Source organism: Aulonocara sp. 'chitande type north' Nkhata Bay, linkage group LG1 (assembly GCF_057382095.1).
Source record: "Aulonocara sp. 'chitande type north' Nkhata Bay isolate Kocher_YH1m ecotype deep benthic linkage group LG1, A_spYH_male_GT1.1, whole genome shotgun sequence".
Classification (NCBI taxonomy): domain Eukaryota; kingdom Metazoa; phylum Chordata; class Actinopteri; order Cichliformes; family Cichlidae; genus Aulonocara; species Aulonocara sp. 'chitande type north' Nkhata Bay.
In genome coordinates this window covers 29,320,705-29,340,869 of record NC_141344.1, presented here as the reverse complement: position 1 = coordinate 29,340,869, position 20,165 = coordinate 29,320,705, and the positions used below count along the sequence as shown (strand labels likewise).

Genomic DNA, 20,165 nt, shown 5'->3' with positions numbered 1-20,165 from the left:
GGAGCTGGGAAACGCCATGTAACGCCACTTTTCTGCATCTCTAACGACATTATGAACCCTGGGGCAATGGTGAAAGCTAATGATGGGAGGATGATGGCAACGCAGTGTTGCCATAGAAGCCACTTTCCAGTGGCTTGCCAGATGTTAAACATCTAAATGTGCATTGATCAGTGACAGGATGGCCCATAGAGATTTCTTCATTTGCCCCAAAGAAAAGCGAGGTTCGAGTGCTACCAGTTTAACAGGAACCGAGCGAAGCATAAATGATACGAGTTCATTTAATTACATATGTAACATCTAGTCTCAATTAATTCTGTGAGCCTGCAACATGATTCCACTGGCAAGGGTTACATCAGACGAAGCAATTAACAGGAAATGCACTGCAGAACGGCACACCCAGGCACAAAAGGGAACAGAATTGTGTTTTTGTTACTTCAGAAGGCATTGAGTTGAAACTAGCCATACATTTCGACCAATTCTTCAACCTGAAATTTGGTTGTTTGCATATAGAGCTTGCTAATGTCCAAACACATGCAGATATAAACTTGTTTGAACCTCTAATAAGGTTTCAGAGGCCTCTTTTTCATTGCAGGTAGATTCCTGAGCATACAACTGTGCGGTTGGTGAAGAGATATTCCCGAGTTTTCCGAGGAGGTGAGCAGCATCTGATCAGTGCTCAGTCACACCCATGTCCCCCTAACATCTTCATTTGATTTGGTGGCAAAGAGGACTGTGTGCTTTTTAGGACACACAGTGACACGTCCTCCATCAAAACTCAGACAATAGTCATTCATAATGGCAGCTCCCCCGAAAGTAAGTCAATAGCATCGGGTTTATCTGCTCCCAGCTGACTCCGGACCAAAGAGCCCGACAACAGCAGCTCGGGTTACCATCAAACTAATTTTCCCAGCTACATACAAGATGACAACAAAGTGGCAGGGCATCGCCCAGTAGACACGAAACAAGCAATTAACCCAACTATCACCCTACAATCATGAACTGACTGTGGAGTTAGCTGGTTTCCGTACCCATTTTGGCAGCAGAGCCTTTTGGAAGGAAAGCAGGGAACATCTGGTGGAAGCAGACAGGGGCTGGTGCTACACGATGGGAGAACAAGTGCCTGAAAGCTTCATTATGTCCCAGCTGTTGGGCTTGCTGTTACCCTCAGCAAAGAAACAGCCTCGGCAGGATGATGTTCCTGGCAAGTATGCTGCAGATTATTTGAAGCGAAGACCCTTTTTATGTGGCATTTTTTAAGAGGAGAACAGGGAGGTAGCTACGGCTACTTTCACTTCCCAAGTCCTAATCCTCACTTAATGCCTTCAGACAAAATGCAGAAATGGAACAGTCCCAGTGCTTTGTTCAAAAACATTACACTGTAGGGGTGGCAGTGGCATCATACCCCACATAATAGTACTGACTGAAATACTCCCCTATTTCCTAAAAACAGTAAATGCAACCCCATTACCTCATATTACTGTAAAAATTTCAAAAATATCTTTAAAAAAAATACTATAAGCTCAATTTAAATTTCATGACACTAACCCATATCAAGTCCTTAAACCCTAATCATGGTGAGACACCTCACAACAGCTGGTTAGATTAACAGGCAACAGGTTTAATGACAGGTCAAACAATCAACATGTAACCGAAGTGCAGATTTTGGTTTTAATTAAAGGGATTGACAAAAATATCACATTGACTGTTTAGGATTTGTGTATTATGTAATTTAACATTCCTTCTTCTTCCACTTCCATCTCCTCGTTGGCTGTGGAAGTGGACCTGCTGCTGAATGCTCACCTGTTCCCACAACCTCATAATCTGGACCCTCACTGAATACTCACTACTCCAGTCATAACCCTGTGGACCCAAACCGCTCCTGGACATCTGCTTCTATAAAATCAAGCAATCTGGACCAGTCGCTTCTCATCTTTGTGGACAATTCTCCACGACCCATGCATTCTCCCAGAGCTCTGTTAATGCCCTTTGTTAAGTTACCTTTGTGTGAAATACTTCTTTGTGGAAAAAATCAGGAGCGGTCTGCACTGGTTCTGGGTTTGGGGTCAAAGATCTGGCCACAGTCATGCCTCATATAGTACTGCGTTACCTTACACTGTAATCTAACGTTCAAATCAGACTTCAACAATGGTGATGGATCAGTTTGATAGTAATATAGGACTAAACAAACATAAATTGATTGTAACTGTAACCAGCTCACTTATTTTCCTCATATAATAGCTCAGCTGCCGTTTTTCTCATTTCCGCAGCTCTTAGAGCCCGTGCACAGACTCTGATTCGGTTCTCAAGTCTTCTGTTCCTGCTTCTCAGCAAAAGAAACTCCAAGACCAACATGAACAGTTCAATTTCACACAGCACACAAGTAGAAATGCAAACATGGCAGTGATTCAACATAGTAAATCTAAGGATGAAAAAGAACAGAAGATCCTCAAATAAAAGCTGAAGGTACTAAAATCCCATGCAGATTGTTTGACCTAAAATACTCTGTGGTGCTGTCATTGTTCAAAACACATCGATCTAACTGTAAAATAATATCCCTGCAAGGCTGAGATTGAATTTAAATAGCCCCCCCCCCCCCAAAAAAACAAAACAAAACAAACAAACAATGATTGCATTCTCTGTCTTTTCCTAAACACTCCACATTGTATGTTACTCGCTGAGGTCAAGGAAAGAGAATTCAGGACTGCAACTGCAGGAAAATACATTGTAGCCTTTGTAACTAAGAGAATACAAGTACAGTATTTGTTAGTCTGGCAAACTTAATTATCTCCTTTTCTTTCTTAAAGGATGACCCATTCATCAGGATCTTAAGGACATAAGAAAGGAAGCAATGAAGCACAATTTCTCAGCATTTAGAGAATTCAACCAGGACACAGCTGCTACTTTCACGTCATTTCAATTGGTAGGGAATCTTCTCAAGCAAAAAGACTGTCACGGGGAGGGGGTTTGTCAGTCTGAAGATTGTGAGGGCAAATTGTTTAGCAAATTAAGAATAATATGTCTCAACATGAAAGAGCTGAGAGTTAGAGGATTTCATTATATACGGTACATAACAGCATTAAAAGAATCAAAAGAAGAGAAATTTCAAGGCCAAAAAAACCACGACTAATGAATCGCTGTGACCCTTCAGGGAGCACTGCATTAAAATCAGATACAATTCTGTAGTGGGAGTTACTGTAATGCTGAAAAACGCATCCAAAATATAAGTTAAAAATCGACAATGCAAAACAAACAAACAAAAAAGCCCAGATATTAGTATGATCCATTTAGGATGGATGGCACAGGTCTGAACCATGTATGCAGATGATGTAACCTTGCTTAAATAAAGCCTCGCTTATTTAAGCAAGACAACCCACATTCTACTTTCATGTCAACAGCATACAAAAGAGCCCTCGTGGCCAAAGTCAAAGTCGTGGCTTAACCAAAATTGGATGTCTAATCACATAACTGGAAAAGTTAAAACTCACTTTTTTCATTTCTTCCACGATGTCTTTTGTCCTGTCCCCTCACCCCCAAGCAGTTCTGGCTGATGACTCCCCCTCCCTGAGCCTAGTCCTGCTGAAGGTTTCTTCCTTTCAAAAGAGAGTTTTTCCTTCCCACAGTCACCAATTGCTTGCTCATAGGTGTCCTCTGATTGCGTGGGACTTTCTCTGTATTATTGTATGGTCTTTATCTTAGTGTATAAAGCTCATTAAGGCCATTGTTGTTGTGATTTGGGGCTAAATAAATAATAAAAGAATTGACTTGATGTGAATCAACGTGAATCAACATTTAAGCACCATGTCTCAATACAGCCTATCTGTGAAACTGTGAACTTAATGTATTTTTGCCGTGCAATAAAAAGTATAGTTCTCAACTAATCTTGTATACTGGTTCTCAGAATCAGGCTTTACACGTTTACATGTTATTGCATTTAAACCACCTTTTCTTTCAGCCTCAGATGGTGTCTAATGATTAATTCCCAAGTATCCCAAATTTTTATTTGTTGCTCAAAACTTGAGGAACTATTCCTCATGTATTAAGTTAGGACCAAAGTGAGGCCAGGCACGCGCCATTGAGGCCAGCTGTTCCAAGTTCAAAGGCTGCAGTGTAAACTTAGATGCAGTGTCTACCCCCTCCACATTTCTGACTTTTGTTATTTCAGCTTCTTTGCAGCGCACACTGGCAGCAGCAGAAACTCACTCTCTCAGGTTGGACAGCTTGTTCAAGTCGAATGCTATTAGTTCTGGGTCAGAGCCCGGGCTTTCTCTACACCCCAACAACACCTTTTCACCAGGCAGGGATTCCAGCCACCATTAATCAGAGCGGTGACAGCCCATGGATGTCAGTAAATATGTTTCCCTCACCGCCTCCTTTTCCGCCACTTTTCTTCCCCACTCTCTCCCCTGCGCTTTTCCGCTGTGTAACATTGACTTTTTATTAATTATAACAAAGGGTTTAACAAAGAAACTTCCCCGCACGAGACAGAAAAACAGATATTTGTGCTCTTAAGTGCAAAGTTTGGCTTCGGGAGACAAACTGAAGCATATTGGCAGAAAAAGCAAGTAGTGCCAAGGAGCAGAAAATTGCTTCGAGGCACAAAATTAAACTTTTTTCGCTCGTTTCCTTCTACACCAAACATTCTCTCACAGCTAGCTTGCATCTGAACATTTTATATGCATGTTTTTTTCTTCACTGAACATAAGTGTTGGCCAGGTGCTTTTGAATGAACCGTCTACTCAGTTGAGGGAGTGTGACAGTTTCCTCTCCTGCATAGGGTGGCACAGCTGACGGGGGAGCGGGGGATGAGTGCTGGCTAGCTTTGCACGCAGGGTGACGAGCAGGCAGAGGGCCAACAGCAGCCAGTTGGAGAAATGGGTGCCCATCTCTGCTGGCATGCAGTTCTGGGTACCTGCTGCTGTCCAGAGACAGCTGTAGCGTAGCCACCCATGGAAGTGCAATCAGGTTGGAGGCGTCTGAGCGCTGATAATAGCGCGGTCTGCGCTTTTCTTTACAGAGAGAGGCAGACAATGAACGTGTGGAAAGAAGTCGGGCAGGAGCCAGAGATGGGAGAGAGTGAGTACATGACAGTGAAGGGGATGAAAGTAGGGCTGCACGATTTTTTTAAATCGTTGTCATTTGGAAATGAGATCGCACATAAGTATGAATCGAGATCGCGATTTTCTAACGATTAATCGTGCAGCCCTACACTCAGAAAAATAAAGGTGCCAACTGGAACCAAAAGTGGTTCTTTAGACTGATGCCATAGAAGAACCTTTTTTGGTGCCACAAAGAACCTTTCAAACAATGGTTCTTTGAAGAACCATTTCTTTCAGTGGTTCATTGAAGAACCTTTAAAAGGTGCCCCAAAGAACCATCAAGAAATGGTTCTTTGGGGCACCTTTAATGGTTTTTCAAAGAACCTTTTTAAAAATGGTTCTTTAAAGAACCATTTTTAAAAAGTTCCTTCAAATGGTTCTTTAAAAGAACCATTTTAAAGAACCTTTTTTGAGTGGTTCTTTAAAAAACCATTTTAAATCTTTCAAAATAAAATGCATCATAAATTGAATTTGAGCAGGGTAAAATAAATACGAGCACAGCATAGACATATATTAATGGTTTATTGTCATTTTGTAGTATACCAAAAGACAAAAAGGCATTTTAGCCCTCAGCACAACATCAATACTAATACATGTCACATATTAGTGTTTTAAACAGTAATAATTAAATATATTTGCTATACTATAAATAAATATATATAAATACTATAGCTACAGATAACACAACAAATAATACATGTATTGTTTAATTAATAAAACATCAGAAAGTGATAAAACACATTAGAAATAGCAATAGCTTCATAACAGACCAATAAATCAACACATTTTCATCAGCAGATGTTTGCATGTTCAATAAAAATATTTCAACAAGTTTATGAATAAAATGATCAATGAACTTTAGCATTACACCATGTAATGTACGTTTCATGTTGTACTCATGGTCCTTTATTAGTCCAGTTTAGGACAATGTCTCTGACGTATGTTTCATATCAAACATATGTCATATCAAAACAAGCCCACACCTGCAGTTGTTTCAGTTTTTCACTGGTGTTTCCTGTCAGCTGGTCAACCTCTCAGGCGGACATCCATATCAGCCAACCAAACGACAAGCTCCTCCCTTTGTGCTTCAAATCCCTCCCACTCTGAGACAAGGAGCTGAAAGAGAGAGAAAAGAGTCAATTATAAAGAAGAGAGAAAAGTGAAACCCTCCTCAGAAGGTCTGACTCGCATACCTGCAGTTGACCTGTGATGGACTCCAGTTTGGCGTTCACGTCATCCCTCGCCGATGCCAGCAGCCGAGTCTGCAGGGTGCCCTGGAAGAGCTGAGTTAATGTTCGACTCCTCCTGGTCAGGCTCTCCAGCTGGATGAGCCGAGGTCTCCCCTCTCGCCGCTGCCTCTGAACACAGAAACACAAATTGCATCTGAAGCAGGAGGTGCAGATTTTTTGTGCTATTCTTTTCTAAATCCAGGCTAGATCACGTGGAGGTATTTGGAAAACTTTTTTGGCCAGTGGACGACTGTTGTCTTGCAGAAAGTCAAATCAAACATATGCGATACACAATCAATTCACAAGAACACATTATAAAAAATAAGTCCAGTTCTTGCCTGATTTCAAATGAATTCTGCATCAAAACAGGGTGACAGAAGTAAAACGAGTGCACAAAGCCTCACTTTGTACAAGCCTGCTATTACAGTTCTCCTCTATGCAGACGACTTTCCTGTTTTCAAGGCACAACTTGGATCTGCTGTACGAATCTTATGGATACACACTAAATGAAACAATAGTGTGCATGACTCCAGATTCTGATCCCTCATCCTAATATGGTCCCAACATAGCAACAGCAATAAAGCAGATGCTGAGGCTAAAAAAATACAAAGTCCATAAACCAATGGCTGACGTGGGTTTTATCATAAGGGTGATAAATATACAGATTTCAGTCTGTCTTAGAGATTTGATGTTCATTTACCTGTAGATGCACTATACGTGCCTGCTCTATGGTTTTTCACAACATTTTGCACATCACTATTTAATACAGGAAGTACGTGAACTAAAACAAGTCATCTTTCTTTGTGAGAGGACCATATTAATGAAACAAACCTCAATGACATCATAGGGAGCCCTAAAGATGCTCCTGCTGCTTCTCTTCCTCCTCATCCTAAGCTTCCTTCTCCTTGTCCTCAACTTCCATCCAATTGTAATTCAACCTAATTGTGTTTCTCCCCCTCCTCTTCCTCATTTTGTTGGAGCTGTGAACACAATTAATGTGAATCTGGATTAATTTGTGCAAACAAGAAAAATCTACAGCTTTTTGGTCAGAGGTGCTCTTGTGATTTAAGCCGGGTAGAGTAGATTTATGTGTTGATGCTACCTGCTTCAGCTCTGGCTGCTGAGTGATATTTACACCCTGGCTGGATTACAAACTTTAACCATGTGCTGAACTTTGGCCCAGCGCTGATACCTCTTGTTAGTATAACGACCTCTTCTTAGCTTGTATGTATGATGGTGGATAAATGAAATATACAAAAAAATGAACTATATTACAAAAGAACATCTATCTTGGAAACATCAAATGACCGGAGCATAACTTGTCAACTAGTCCGAAACTAAGTTATGCAGGAACAGTCAAAGACACACCTTCTCATGTCACATTTCTATTCATTTCTATATAATTCGATTAGACAATAAAGAGTTATCTAATCTAATTATTCATTCAAAACACTTATGCATAGCTGCATTTTATACAGCTCATACAGAATTCAAAGTACAGGTTCATGTGAGTATTTAATGTACGGCTCAGATCTACAGAATTTCAGAGTTTCTAGAGCAGACACAGAGCTCACGTCACAACAGGCTTCAGGCGCCATTTTAGTGACTTTAACAATATATTAAATTTTAATTTCGGTCTAGCTGACATTAGGTTATGTACGCAGCACGCAATTGAACCACATATTTTAGAAGCCAAAGGTTCAAATTAGCTGGGAGCACCTTCACTTAATTATAACAGTGGTTTTGTTAGGAAAACAGTTGGATACTAAATTGCGCTGACCTCAACGGCTAACTTATCTAGCTAATCGCTACTGTTAGCACAACATTAACAGCAAGCTACAATGACGAGTAACAAAAACAAAACAGTAATAAGGTTTTAATGAAAATGTTTTACCTTTTCTAACAGTCCCAGAATCCACAGCTTCAAAGTCCAGCAGGTACTGAAGACTGTTATCCGTTTCGCTGTCACCGTCCGTGAGTTTTTTCCCCGAAAGGTCAAGGCCCGCCGCTCGCACACTCTGTCTGCGCATGCGCATCCCAACGACTGACCCCCTCCGTCCGCTCCCGGGAGGTTATAGTATGACGTGTTCTGACGTCACTCTCTCTCTCCCTGTCATTTATTTGGCTCGAAACACATATCAACAAATTGCTCAGTGATGAACAACTACTCAGATCATTTACCTAAGCAGTGCGCTTTGTCAAAACGAAGTGTGTGTTCATTACACTGACATTCTGTTCTGCAATTGTTATTTACTTGTATTTTATAATTTGACTTTACATACTGCTGGGTGGTTTGTAAAGTTTACAATAACTAGTATTATCATTATACTATATTTTCAAAAATATATAATAATCTCAAAAGTAATGCCTTGGAGTAGAAAATAGTAATGCTTTATTAAAATTTAAAACTAAAGTACAGTACTTGAATGTGTGTATTGTGTCTACTGTTTGCAAATATTTCTAACTTTTATTTGAATATTCAGTTTCCTACCATCTTCTCTTAAAGGGTAATTGCCAGGTATCCCGCCCTCCCCCTTTGCACACACATGCACACAAAGAAAACACACAGTATAATTCACAGCCTCATTATAGTGAATAAATATTTATGCTATTTACACCATCAAACTTAGATTGCTAAGGATGAAGAACCTTTTGTTCTTTAAAGAACCATTTGTAATAGCTGAAGAACCATCCACAAAATAAAAAGGTTCTTTGACGTATGATGGTTCTTTAAAGAACCATGAAGACATCTGAAGAACCATTTAAGAACCATAATTTTTCTGAGTGTAGATGAAAGATTAAAAAATAATAATACAGGGTTCATACGCCTTTTTCAGGGTCAAATTCAAGCACTTTTAGGCACTTTCAAGGTCCCCTTTCAAGCTTTTCCAGCACATGCCCCCCCCCCCCAAAAAAAGAATGCATGTTTCAATTCGCATCACCTCAGTAAGACCATGTGAAAATTAAAACAAATCATCCTAGGTGAACTTAAACACCTTTGTTCGCCTTTTGTTAAGAAATAGAAAAACGAACTACCCCCCCAAAAAAGAAATAAATAAGTCTTCTCCTCAGAAATTGATGCTTTTTTCCTGTGTGACAAAAAATAGGAGACAGATGTTTGTTTGTTTTTTAAGTTAATTCCCAATAAAACTGTTTTATTGCTAACTACATTGCTGTCTGTATTATTGTTGAAGTAAATCACCTTTAAAGTGTTTGTGCTAATAACATCATGTACAGTCAGACAGGCATGGAGAACAGCACTGACTGGGAGGCTTTGAATAGATCACATAGTTCAATTCAACATATAAGACTTTAAGAATGCACAAGCATCTACTTAAAATCTATTGAATTCATCATCTGTGATATTATTATGTACAATTCCAATGTATTTTGTTCATCTCCCTTAAATAAACAGGCAGCCTTAAAGTATGAAATATTCATATACAAATACACATATAAATGTGTGTACCGTTTGAGCGGCTGATAGTGCCCCACAGGCCTCAGTGTGAGCTTGAAGACATTTATGAGTTTTAAGTAGTTTAATGTGCAGATGCTGAAGATAAACACATTTTGAATGAAAGCCGGGGAACTTTGGTAGCACAGAAACAAGTGGCTATTCTTTGTGACCATATGGATCACTCATATTACCATTATTTCAAATACTCCAAAAAGCTGGGGTCCAGGGTATAATTGGCCGTTTTTGACTACTTTTGATTTGGCCTCTATATTTCACCTTTAAAAACTGTTTATCTTGCCAATCTGTTATTTTCTCATTTTGACATACTGTATCAGCACAATTTATCTAAATTCAGACAAAATTTAAAATACGAGTAGAAAGTGATATTTTTGACTGTAAAAACCACAGGCATGTTTAACGAATCATTTTCATAACTTGAAATGCAAATAGAAATTGTACATTTTTAAAAATATGCACAAGCTTTGCAAACAACAAAGTTATATGGTACTATTTACCTAAAAATGCTCAGACGTTTTTTACATAACCATTTAAAACTATTTACAGAACAATCAGGTGTTCTGCATCAAATAAGAAGGCACACAAATTATTGATGCAACTCCAAAAAATAGTTTGTGTCCACTCTAACACAGATGAGAACAGCACAGGGATAAACCTGCAGGTCTGACAGCAGGTGTGTCACTCAGCGTTTACACTGCAATCTGCCTTTGGTGGCTTTTTTGCAGCAACTGTCACATTCACTAGTAGAACTGACACACAAAACAAAACAAAACAATGACTACACTACACACTAACTACACAAGACAACACACTAACTTGAGACTCCAAACACGGTAAACCTCACAAATTTCTCATATATCAAAACCGCCTCTCTCTCTCTCTCTCTCGCCGGTCACTCCTAAAACGTCCCTCTCTTCCCAAACAACCAAATGCCACATGTTGCCATATCATTTTTTTGATTGGTCGACATGGTACATTTTTCCACCAATAGGGAAGGAGTGTTTTTTTCTTTTTTCACCAATGACTGTTGTCACTACCCGATCCGTACCGGAAACCCGATCGGTACCCCGCATGCGCAAATCTTACGTCACTTCCTCTCTTTGTGACATTCAATATATTTGAATGATGCGGTTAGCGCCCAGTTAGCTCCTAGCATTTCTCAACAGCTCTGCCTCCTTTTCGACTGCCCGGGACATTTAAACAATGGATAATCCGTATACAAAGAAATTCATGCTTTTCTCCTCAACAGAGAGCGTCCCCAGATTGAGCAACAGCGCCGTAAAATAAGAAGAATGGCACAGACAAGCATAAACACACTCGACTATCGCTAAATCAAATTTAACACACGTTTGTAATGACGCTAATTCAGTTTATAATAGGGTTTATTCGCTCGGTCAGCAGGTGGCGGTATCCTCGTACACTGGGGAGTACACTGCCATTAAACGAACAGAAGAAGAAGAAAACATCTGCACATGCGCAGTACGGATCGGGTAGACCCGATTTGTAGAGAAGGGTCTTTTTTTTTCTTTTTTTTTTTTTTTAACTTTATTTATCACATTATAGACATACAGTCAGGTAAAACAGGGATCACATAAAAGATAACATTGTGGTAGTACAATGAGGAACAGAAAGAGTGACAAAGACAGTGAGACAAAAGTGAGTACAAAAAATAAAATAAATTAAGGGGAACATAAATAAACAAAAGTTTGCAAGAGCCAAAATCAAGTTAGCAGTTTCAATCGGTTACAGATGTTAACAGTCTTGAGAGCCTTCGTGTTTTTTGATGAGGAGATTGTCCTTATATATTGTGCAAGTTGCATTTTTAATACAAGAAGTTCAGGCTTTCTGCCGAGGACTTTGCTTTTGTGTATATGAAATTTTGCCAAAAATAAAACCAAATTTATAAAAAAGAAAGCATCATTGTCCTTGTCTTTAAAATTATAATAGCCAAAGATAACATCCTTATAGTACAGTTGAAGATTAGGGAGAACAAAGTCAGTAATAAACTTGTGGAAATCCTTCCAGAATTTACACGTAAATTTACATGACCAAAACAGATGAGAAACTGTTTCAGGTTGCTCTTGACAGAAAGTACAATTTACATTTATTTCAGCCATAAATTTGGACAAATATTGTTTGGTAGGGTAAAACTTATGAATCAACTTAAAAGAAATCTCTTTAATTTTGTTTGTCAAGAAAAACCTTTGTGGTAAAGTCCAAACTTTTTTCCATTCAATATCTGTTACAAAATTGGCCCAATAAAATATGGCTGATGGAACAGAGACCATTGCATCCTGAAAGAGAGATCTTATTTTGGTATTTATAGACTTATGAGAGGAAAAGCAAACATTGCCAAGAGAAGAATGTAACACATCCGGGGGAGTGACCTGTAGTGGAGCAAGCTCCACAGTGGCTGCAGCCAGGTGCTCTTGGATTTGTACGGTCAGACTTTACACATGCGCAGTAAGGATCGGGGAGTCCTGATCCGTAACTATCTTTTTATTTTTGTCTACATTGTACTGAAATGCTTCATTATTGCAAACATTTTAAGATATACTTGTTATTCTTAACATCTTAACAGATACTCTAACCTGTAACTATCGTAAAACACTACGACCGGAAGTAGAAACCTTTCGCGCATGCGGGGTACCGATCGGGTTTCCGGTACGGATCGGGTAGTGACAACTGTTGTTTTTCACTCAAGCGTGTTTGCTAGCGCTCTCCTTAGAAAATGCCGTTTTAACAGTTTCTTCCCGGAGTAAACACCACTGTTTTATTAAAAACAAAAATCACTGGTTTTAGGTGGCCTATCAACACAATTTAAACACTGGTGTATAGTTTGAAGTCCGCACGTTTCACCCAAGTTGAAATGGAGACTCTGGGTCCGTTGACCCCAGAGGGTTAATCAGAAAGCCTTAAGTTAGCTAGTTATGTATCAGGCTAATGTTTAAAGCTTTCACTTGAGCAAAGTAACTGATATCACTGCTAAGTAATGTTAGCTAAGTTCACAGCATATTCCATAATAGCGCTGCCATACTGCATCACACTCAGTGCATTTCAGTCATTTCTCCAGCGAGTTTGATAGCTAGCAAAATAATCATAATTTTTTAAAAATAGCATGTGTAACGTACACGTACTGGAAAATTATTTACTAGGACTCACCTATCATGCGACTGGAGAGCGCAAACTCCGCCATTGTTGTTTTCCATCAAATACTCATTAAAACAGCACCCTACAGGTATGTTAGCCACTCATACCTATACAAATTTTGCCTCTACATTTTGCGACTCATTTTATTTCTCTATCTGATAAGAAAACTATTCAATCAGATAGTTATTTGTGGTGAATGAAATACAGTTACACTTTCAAGCACTTTGAAGCACAACATCTGAAATCCAAGCACTTTTCAAACCTTCAAAAGGCAACATTAAAATTCAAGCATTTTTCAAGGATTTCAAGCACACGTACGAACCCTGATAATAGTAATAAAAAAGGAGAGTAGGAAACAAATGGTGACCTTTGTCAAGATGGATTTGTTTACCAACAAACATTCACACTGTCGAAACCTGCGTCACGGTGACCTTCACACAGAGACGGAGCTGATGCCACTCATCTGTTCCCATCTTTGCGCCCTAAATCACTGGGACACCTCATTTCTGCTGTGCTGGGCGATGTACCGAGCCCTTTCTCTCTGCTGAACGTATTCATCTTCATTTAATCATTGTTATCTGTAAGCAGGCAGCCCCAAACGATCCATTTCCCTAACAACATCTGAAGTCTTAATTTTATCACATGCAAAGTAAGTGCCCTTTGTTTTCCCGCCTGATAAAGTCACGTGGTTTGCCGTGCCCCGCGAGCAGACTGCGTCCAGCTGTTTTAAGTTCAAAGGTTTAATAGTTAAGTGCAAAATCTCCTGATCAGTTTTATATAAATCGAGACAAAAATATTATTTCTACATTGCGTGTGATGTTTTTGTGCACACTCCACCTCTTTGATGGAAAATAAAGGCGAAAAGATTGAAATAAATCAATAGAACAATGTATCTGGCCTGCTATTATTCTGTGCGAGCAATAGGTGGCAGTGTTGAGCTAAAACTGTTTATTATTACCGACCCGAGAGTACGTCTTAAAATATTCCAGTCTGTGACCGCTTATTATATCTGTTAGGGTACTCATTTCATTGCGGGTGCACTTCTTCTGTGTGTGTGATGAAATCATATAAACTCATTTTGGCCCGCTCTTCTTTGCAGCGTCGCTCATTCAGGTTTGTGGGCACAGCTCTCTTAACGTCCCACCACAACCTTGGTGGCTACAGGTAACATTTCTTTGTGGTTTGTTCAGATGCTCTTTTGTAAACTGAAACCGTGCTACCACGAGACTCAAAGAAGCAGTAGTTTTAATTCCATTAACTTTAACCTTTTAACACAGCCCTGTAGAGTCTGAGATGCAGCTCTTGGGTATTGTAGTTTCGCTGAACATGGTCTGACCTTGGGGTGAATTTGTTTGGATAGTCACTCTTCACTCCTGGGATAACTGTGGTAACACATCTGAATGTTTACACCAGCAGACTGACAGATCTTCAGGGTTTTTATTTTTATTGAGGTGCTTGGTTAGCAAGCCCTGTGAAGACTTTATTTTTTTACACATTAAAAAAATGTAAATTTCCCTGTCAGGTGCTCTACCAGTGGCCTGGGAGCTTGAGGGTCCTGCGCAGTATCTTTGCTATTCCTAGGACTGCGCTCCTCTGGACAGAGATCTCGGATGTTGTTCCTGGGATCTGCTGGAGCCACTCGCCCAGCTTGGTAGTCACATTTTCACCTTCCCGGCCATACTCTGCACAGATGTTCAAGTATACTTGGTCATGATGTTCATTCTATGTCCTGTCTGCTAGCATCTTACACCCTGCTGTTACGTGCTGGATTGTCTCAGGGGCATCTTTACACAGCCTGCACCTGAGGTCTTGCCTGGTGTGGAAAACCCCAGCCTCCATGGATCTTGTGTTGATGGCTTGCTCCTATAACACACTACCACAACTCTGTGTTAGCTGGTTCCACACAAGGACCCAATACATTCAAATCTTTTAATGCTGCCGACTGTTTTTGGCATTTTGCTACAAGCATTCGCACCACTGTCCATGTACATGTCACAAACTGCTCTATTTATATCTATATTATATGCCCATGTCTTACTATATTTGCAATACTGCCTCTATTGTACATACCTTTGATTTTTATATCGTCTCTTGAATGTCCTTTCAATGTCTTTCCATTCAACTGTATGTTCTGTACAATCAGCAAATTTACTATTAAAAACAAACAAAAAAGCTTTCTAAGTTACGCTCACACATATTCATTTCTTTTTAAATGACTTGTTCCAGAATCAGATCATGACGAAAAGTGATTATCAGTGCTCAGACACAAGCAGCACTCTCTAGTTTCTATATTAATCCATTCAAGTTTTTCATGTGGTTTGACCTGAAACTAGTTTATAATTATCTGCCTTCAGGTATAGTTCAGATAAATGTGAAACAGGATGTTTAACAGAGGGCTTAATTGTCTGCACAAATTCATTTTGTATCACATACTTTGCTCTCCTGCTCAGGTAGAAGGTTATGGTGGAGACAGACATCCACTCAGCTCTTTGTCTGTCTCCTCTTATACAATCGCGAAGAAACAATTAATAATGAAGCCTCACTGCTGCGCTGACTGCCTTTCAAATGCATGCACATACAGCAGACTTTTGTGAGCCAGCTTTGGTCCTTCCACACAAACTATTCGTCACCACAGCAGCAAGGTCTCTGCAGCGACAAGCAGCTTGTTCCGGCCCTTTTCCCCTTGAGGGCATCAACAACAAAGCCTGCCTTCATGTTCAAAGCCGCGCCGCGCCTCTGTGACGGCACAAATGTTTATGGTTTGAATTAGCTCGTAACGTAGCAGTAAGTAAAGAAACAAGAGAGGGCTGCTGTGGGCCTGTAATTACCGTCTCTGTCTGCTTCTGAAGACAGTATGAAATTATCCACCGCAGACAAGGAATTCCCCACACTGAAGGAAATGTTAATAAAGGGCTTTAAGTACATTTCATGCGAGCAAATCTCGTTTAACTACAAAACTCAGCTAACTGTGATTCATAATGTTGATTTGTTCCGATGTTTGAATAATTATGCACAGTCAAGAAATAAAGATGCAGTTTGTCATGTAAGATTAGTTCCACCCAGCCTCAGTTTCTTTCGTACTTAGCACATAGGCTCACGTATCACCACAAGATATATATTTTATTTTCGAAACAACAATAATACACAGAAATATAAAGCATCACATCAACTCTTCATAAGCAGAGAAAAATAAAAGGGTTTTGTACAAGACATCTAAAAAGACCAATTCAGAGCACAGAAGCAGAAATCACAACTAATAATAGCGATTACAGGGTGAGATTTAAACAAAGGGGATAAAAAAACAAACAAAACTAAACTAAACACAAGCAGAATGTATAAAAATGACAAATTTGCTTTAAAAATAATCCCTACCGGGTAAATACAATGACTATGAGCCCATCAGAATCAGGACTACTGCATTCGAGGACACTAGAAGCTCTACAAAGAGCTGGCTCGTCTCAGATTGGTAGATGCTACTGTTTCTGAAACCATCCCACTAAAGTTTGCAGGTTTAAAAGTCATCATCATTCCAAAGAGATCAAAATCTACCAGCGTTGATGGTAAACTCTCGGGCCTTTGTTGTTTACTCTTCAGTCCCTAAAATGTTAAAGACTAGCACCACTGGGCTGCTGTTAACATCAAGAGCCTGGACAATGTAAATAAGCACAGTACAAAGATTTAAAATATTTTTCATGCTCACCCACTGAGTCTTTGTCTAGTGTTAGAGAACAAGAAGGAAATGGTTCCACTTCCATCACAGTGGGTGGCTGAAAGGAAACGGGACTAAAGCTTTGACTGTCTTTCTATTTCTGCCATCGCTTTTCCCAACATTTGTTTTTCTTCAGTTTTTGATCTTTTTTTCTTCTTCTGTTTCCAAAACGATCAACATTATAAAGGCTAATGGCCACATTATTAAAACACACGTATATACTATATGTACAGGCCTAAAAAGAAAAGACAAAAAAAAAGAAAAAGGGAATTTTGAGAAGCTATTGGTATTTACATGCCTCTTATTTATCTCAACAAGTCCCTTTGTTAAAAGCTGTGCTTTGTACTTAAACTGTCTTATCCTCACAGATTATTAAGAAAAAATATATATATATTTAAAGGGCTACTACCCCCCCCCAGACCTGCCAGCAGTTATTTTCCACTGTATCATGTTACAAACCTAATTGATAGCAAAATAGACTAAAAAGTCTCAAAGGTCATACATCTCCTCTTTTCATTGGTTTCTGTATATTATTCTGTTTTTTTTTTTGTTCTTTTACAGTCCTGAGTGCACAAAGTCAGCATGGCTAATTTTAAGACCAATATTATGTATGGCTGAGAATATCAGCGAAAGCAAAGGCATCCCTTTGCTCCCCTTGCACTTCAAAGCGTTCTGCAGATACATAAACAAGTCTGTTCAATCTGCAGTTCAAAGGGGACCTTTTATATTTTTGTTATACACACGTACCTTTACAGTGCTGCATGCTGTTATTAAACATGGCCATTACTTCAGATCCTGTAATAGCACACAATAGGTAATCTCAAGCAGAAAGCTCTTAAGCGCCTCCTATTCAAACCTTCAGTTTGCAAAGGTCAGCCAATCAGAAGAAAGGTGACCTCGAGAGTAGAGGAGGTAACAGTCTGCTCCTGACAAAGCATAACCAGAGCTGCTGGATGCAGGATCAGAGTGACAAAAATGAGGATTATTTTGACCACTGAGCTCAACAATAAAAACCTGGAAGCAGAAATAAGCATAACCGGTCCCCTTTAACAATGCAGAAATGTACAGTATGTGAGATGTTTTCAAGTCTGCATGTGTGACACACTACAATATAAATTGGCAAAGCTTCCAGAAATGAGTGCAGAATACATTTCACTGATAAAGCACCACCTCAGCTGCTGCAACAACACTTTACCGGAGAATCAACATTTTATAAAAGTGCACCACCCTGAATGATCCCACATGTGAGATATGTAACTGTGATTCAGGTAGTAGTTCAAATCAGCACTTGATTAAGAACCACCTGAATGGCAGCAAGTTTGACTGAAGCTTTGCTTTCCTTTGTTTCCGTTTGAAGTTTGACTGTGAAGCTAAAACATCCTGTTATTCACCCAGACAGAAATATATTCCCATTCCTTCACGCTGTATTTTTTATAAATGTTGGTTGACTATTCCCACTATACAATTCTTTTTCAAGCCATCTGACTGGGTCACATTTTCATAAAGTATTAAATGCCCAAAAACAGAAACAAAATCATGTAAAATGCATTTAACATGCACATACACATGCATTACAAATTCAAAAGTAATGGTTAAAAATTAAATCTTTTTTTAAAATGTTTTTTTGGATCAGCCGTTTTCTTTAACATCTGTACAAAACAGGTAAAAACTATGAGACTAATGTTTAAACAAACACGACCAGACAGGAAGAAGCTCGTGTAGCAATAACTTCAGTCCTTTAGGTAACAAAGGATAATTACAGACGTCAAATTTAGAGATCCTTCTAACATTTAACTGTTTTAATGCACTCGGCCCCTTTCAAAACAGACAAGTAAATAAAAAGTGCTACTGACAGCTGGTGGGGAGGAAGAACAAAGTAACAGTGGCTGAATGAGGGGGTTCGTCATCTTTCAGTACTTGTGTAGCCGTTCTCGTCCGTGTGCAGTTTGTGTGTTTCTAGTCATTGACAGGAAATGAGCAGGTGAATGGTCTCCCTAAGAGACGCTGGAGCAGCGGAGACTCGGGGAGCCCATTTGTGTGAGCACCTTGTCCAGCCACTGCAGGGGCCCGTTCAAGTGCAGCTCGATCCAGCAGGGGGTGCTGGTCACTGTCTGTCGCCTGGGAGAGACCAAAGAGGCACAAAGGGATGTGAGGTAAACAGACACAGCTGTTAAAGAGTGTGGGCAAACTTACAAAGTCACATTGCTCTGCTTTCATTACAGTGTTGATGTAAGACAGACAACTTTCACAGCTTCTTTGAGTTACACTTTAACACACTGTGTCACTAAAGATAGAATGCAAAAATTCTACTGACTGAAAAACCAACAACGGCAACTATTGATTTTGACCTCTTAAGATATGTATTTGTAGTTCTAATCAATGACACATACTTCTTGAATTTGTACAGTTCAAATAAAGAAATCATTTGGAAGACTTGCAGCAACTGCAAAAAAAAACCTAAAACTACAAAATGATGCAGTTTCTTAAACTTTTTCTTTAGTTTTTTTTTCTCACTAAAGACAAAAAAGGGGCCATAACATTTTTTCCTTTACTGCTTTTCTCACAGCAGAGAGAAGTGAACAGACTCAAGGGACTAAAGAGTTAAACAGACACAGCCAACAATGGAAACAGGCAGTGAGAGTGAGGTGAAGGTGGAGGTAGAGAAGGAGGGCCTGGCTACTCCAGTAACCTGAATCCTGTGTTTAAGTGTCTCCACATGTGAGCATTTGGTCTGGACAGGACTGCTGAGCAGTCACTCCCAGCTCAAAGGTTTCTCCCTTGTGGAAACCGCCTGAGCACGGCCAACTTTCAGCCAATCATCTGCTTGCCTTTAATTCCATCTCTTCCTTTCTTACTATCAGTGAGTCAGACTGTGTGGAAAAAGGGGAGGGAATGGAAGAGGGAAAGTCTGACATCTCTTTTTGACACACCACATGTGTGTTTGCTTAAAAATAGTCTGGTTTGCCAACTGGGGCCCGTTTCTATAGACGAGAGCTCTGTGACATCATTGACCGGATTCACCAGTGTGTGCACATGCCAGCGAGCGGGGGCGGGTGGATTGTGGGACGTAATTCACAGTCTGTTTGTGTCTATTGTCTTCGTTTACATGCAGACCTCGTATGGATTTTACACTGCTACACTGTTGCAGAAACAGGAGACGAGAAAGTGGCTAGCATTAACTCAGAGCTGCAGCTTACCTGTACTCGGCTCCCCAGCCCTTCACAAAGCTCATGCGGATGGTGCACATCCTGGTGAGCTGGTACACAGCCTCGAAGCCCTGGTTTACTGACTGTGCGAGCAGTGCAGCAAACTCCTGGTTGTTGAAGATCTTTAGGTTACATCCTGATGAGAACAACAAACAATAGATCAATTAGAGGTGCTAGAAAAAAAAAAACAAGATGAAGCTGATCTCTAGCTTCTACAAAACAAACAATTTAAATTTATCTTACATGAGAGTAGTCAAACTAACATTATTAATCTGATGGCTTTCCACACAGACTTGTGTT

General features: G+C 39.7%; 2 protein-coding genes across 3 annotated transcripts in view; both read right to left on the bottom strand.

The window, feature by feature from the left end:
• Window positions 1-5,620: 5,620 nt before the first annotated feature.
• On the bottom strand, window positions 5,621-8,356 carry LOC147339314 (uncharacterized). 2 transcript variants are annotated; one of them, XM_086299324.1, is made up of 4 exons: window positions 8,220-8,356; window positions 7,157-7,305; window positions 6,290-6,454; window positions 5,621-6,212 (listed from the first exon to the last, which is right to left on the bottom strand). In XM_086299324.1, exons 2-4 carry the CDS (start codon window positions 7,211-7,213, stop codon window positions 6,123-6,125), a joined length of 312 nt encoding a protein of 103 aa, XP_086155450.1. In that variant the 5' UTR covers window positions 7,214-7,305; window positions 8,220-8,356; the 3' UTR covers window positions 5,621-6,122. The 2 variants fall into 2 exon arrangements, with proteins under 2 accessions (XP_086155450.1, XP_086155457.1); XM_086299331.1 differs by lacking the exon at window positions 8,220-8,356 and having other exon boundaries at window positions 7,157-8,145.
• Window positions 8,357-16,049: 7,693 nt separating this feature from the next.
• Window positions 16,050-20,165, bottom strand: part of smad3a (SMAD family member 3a) — a 30,630-nt gene continuing 26,514 nt past the window's right edge. Inside the window, exons 7-8 of the mRNA XM_086292314.1 lie at window positions 19,857-20,001; window positions 16,050-18,777 (exon numbers count right to left, since the gene is read on the bottom strand). Coding sequence (XP_086148440.1) covers window positions 18,654-18,777; window positions 19,857-20,001 — 269 coding nt within the window. The 3' untranslated portion in view covers window positions 16,050-18,653. The remainder of the gene's footprint in view (window positions 18,778-19,856; window positions 20,002-20,165) is intronic.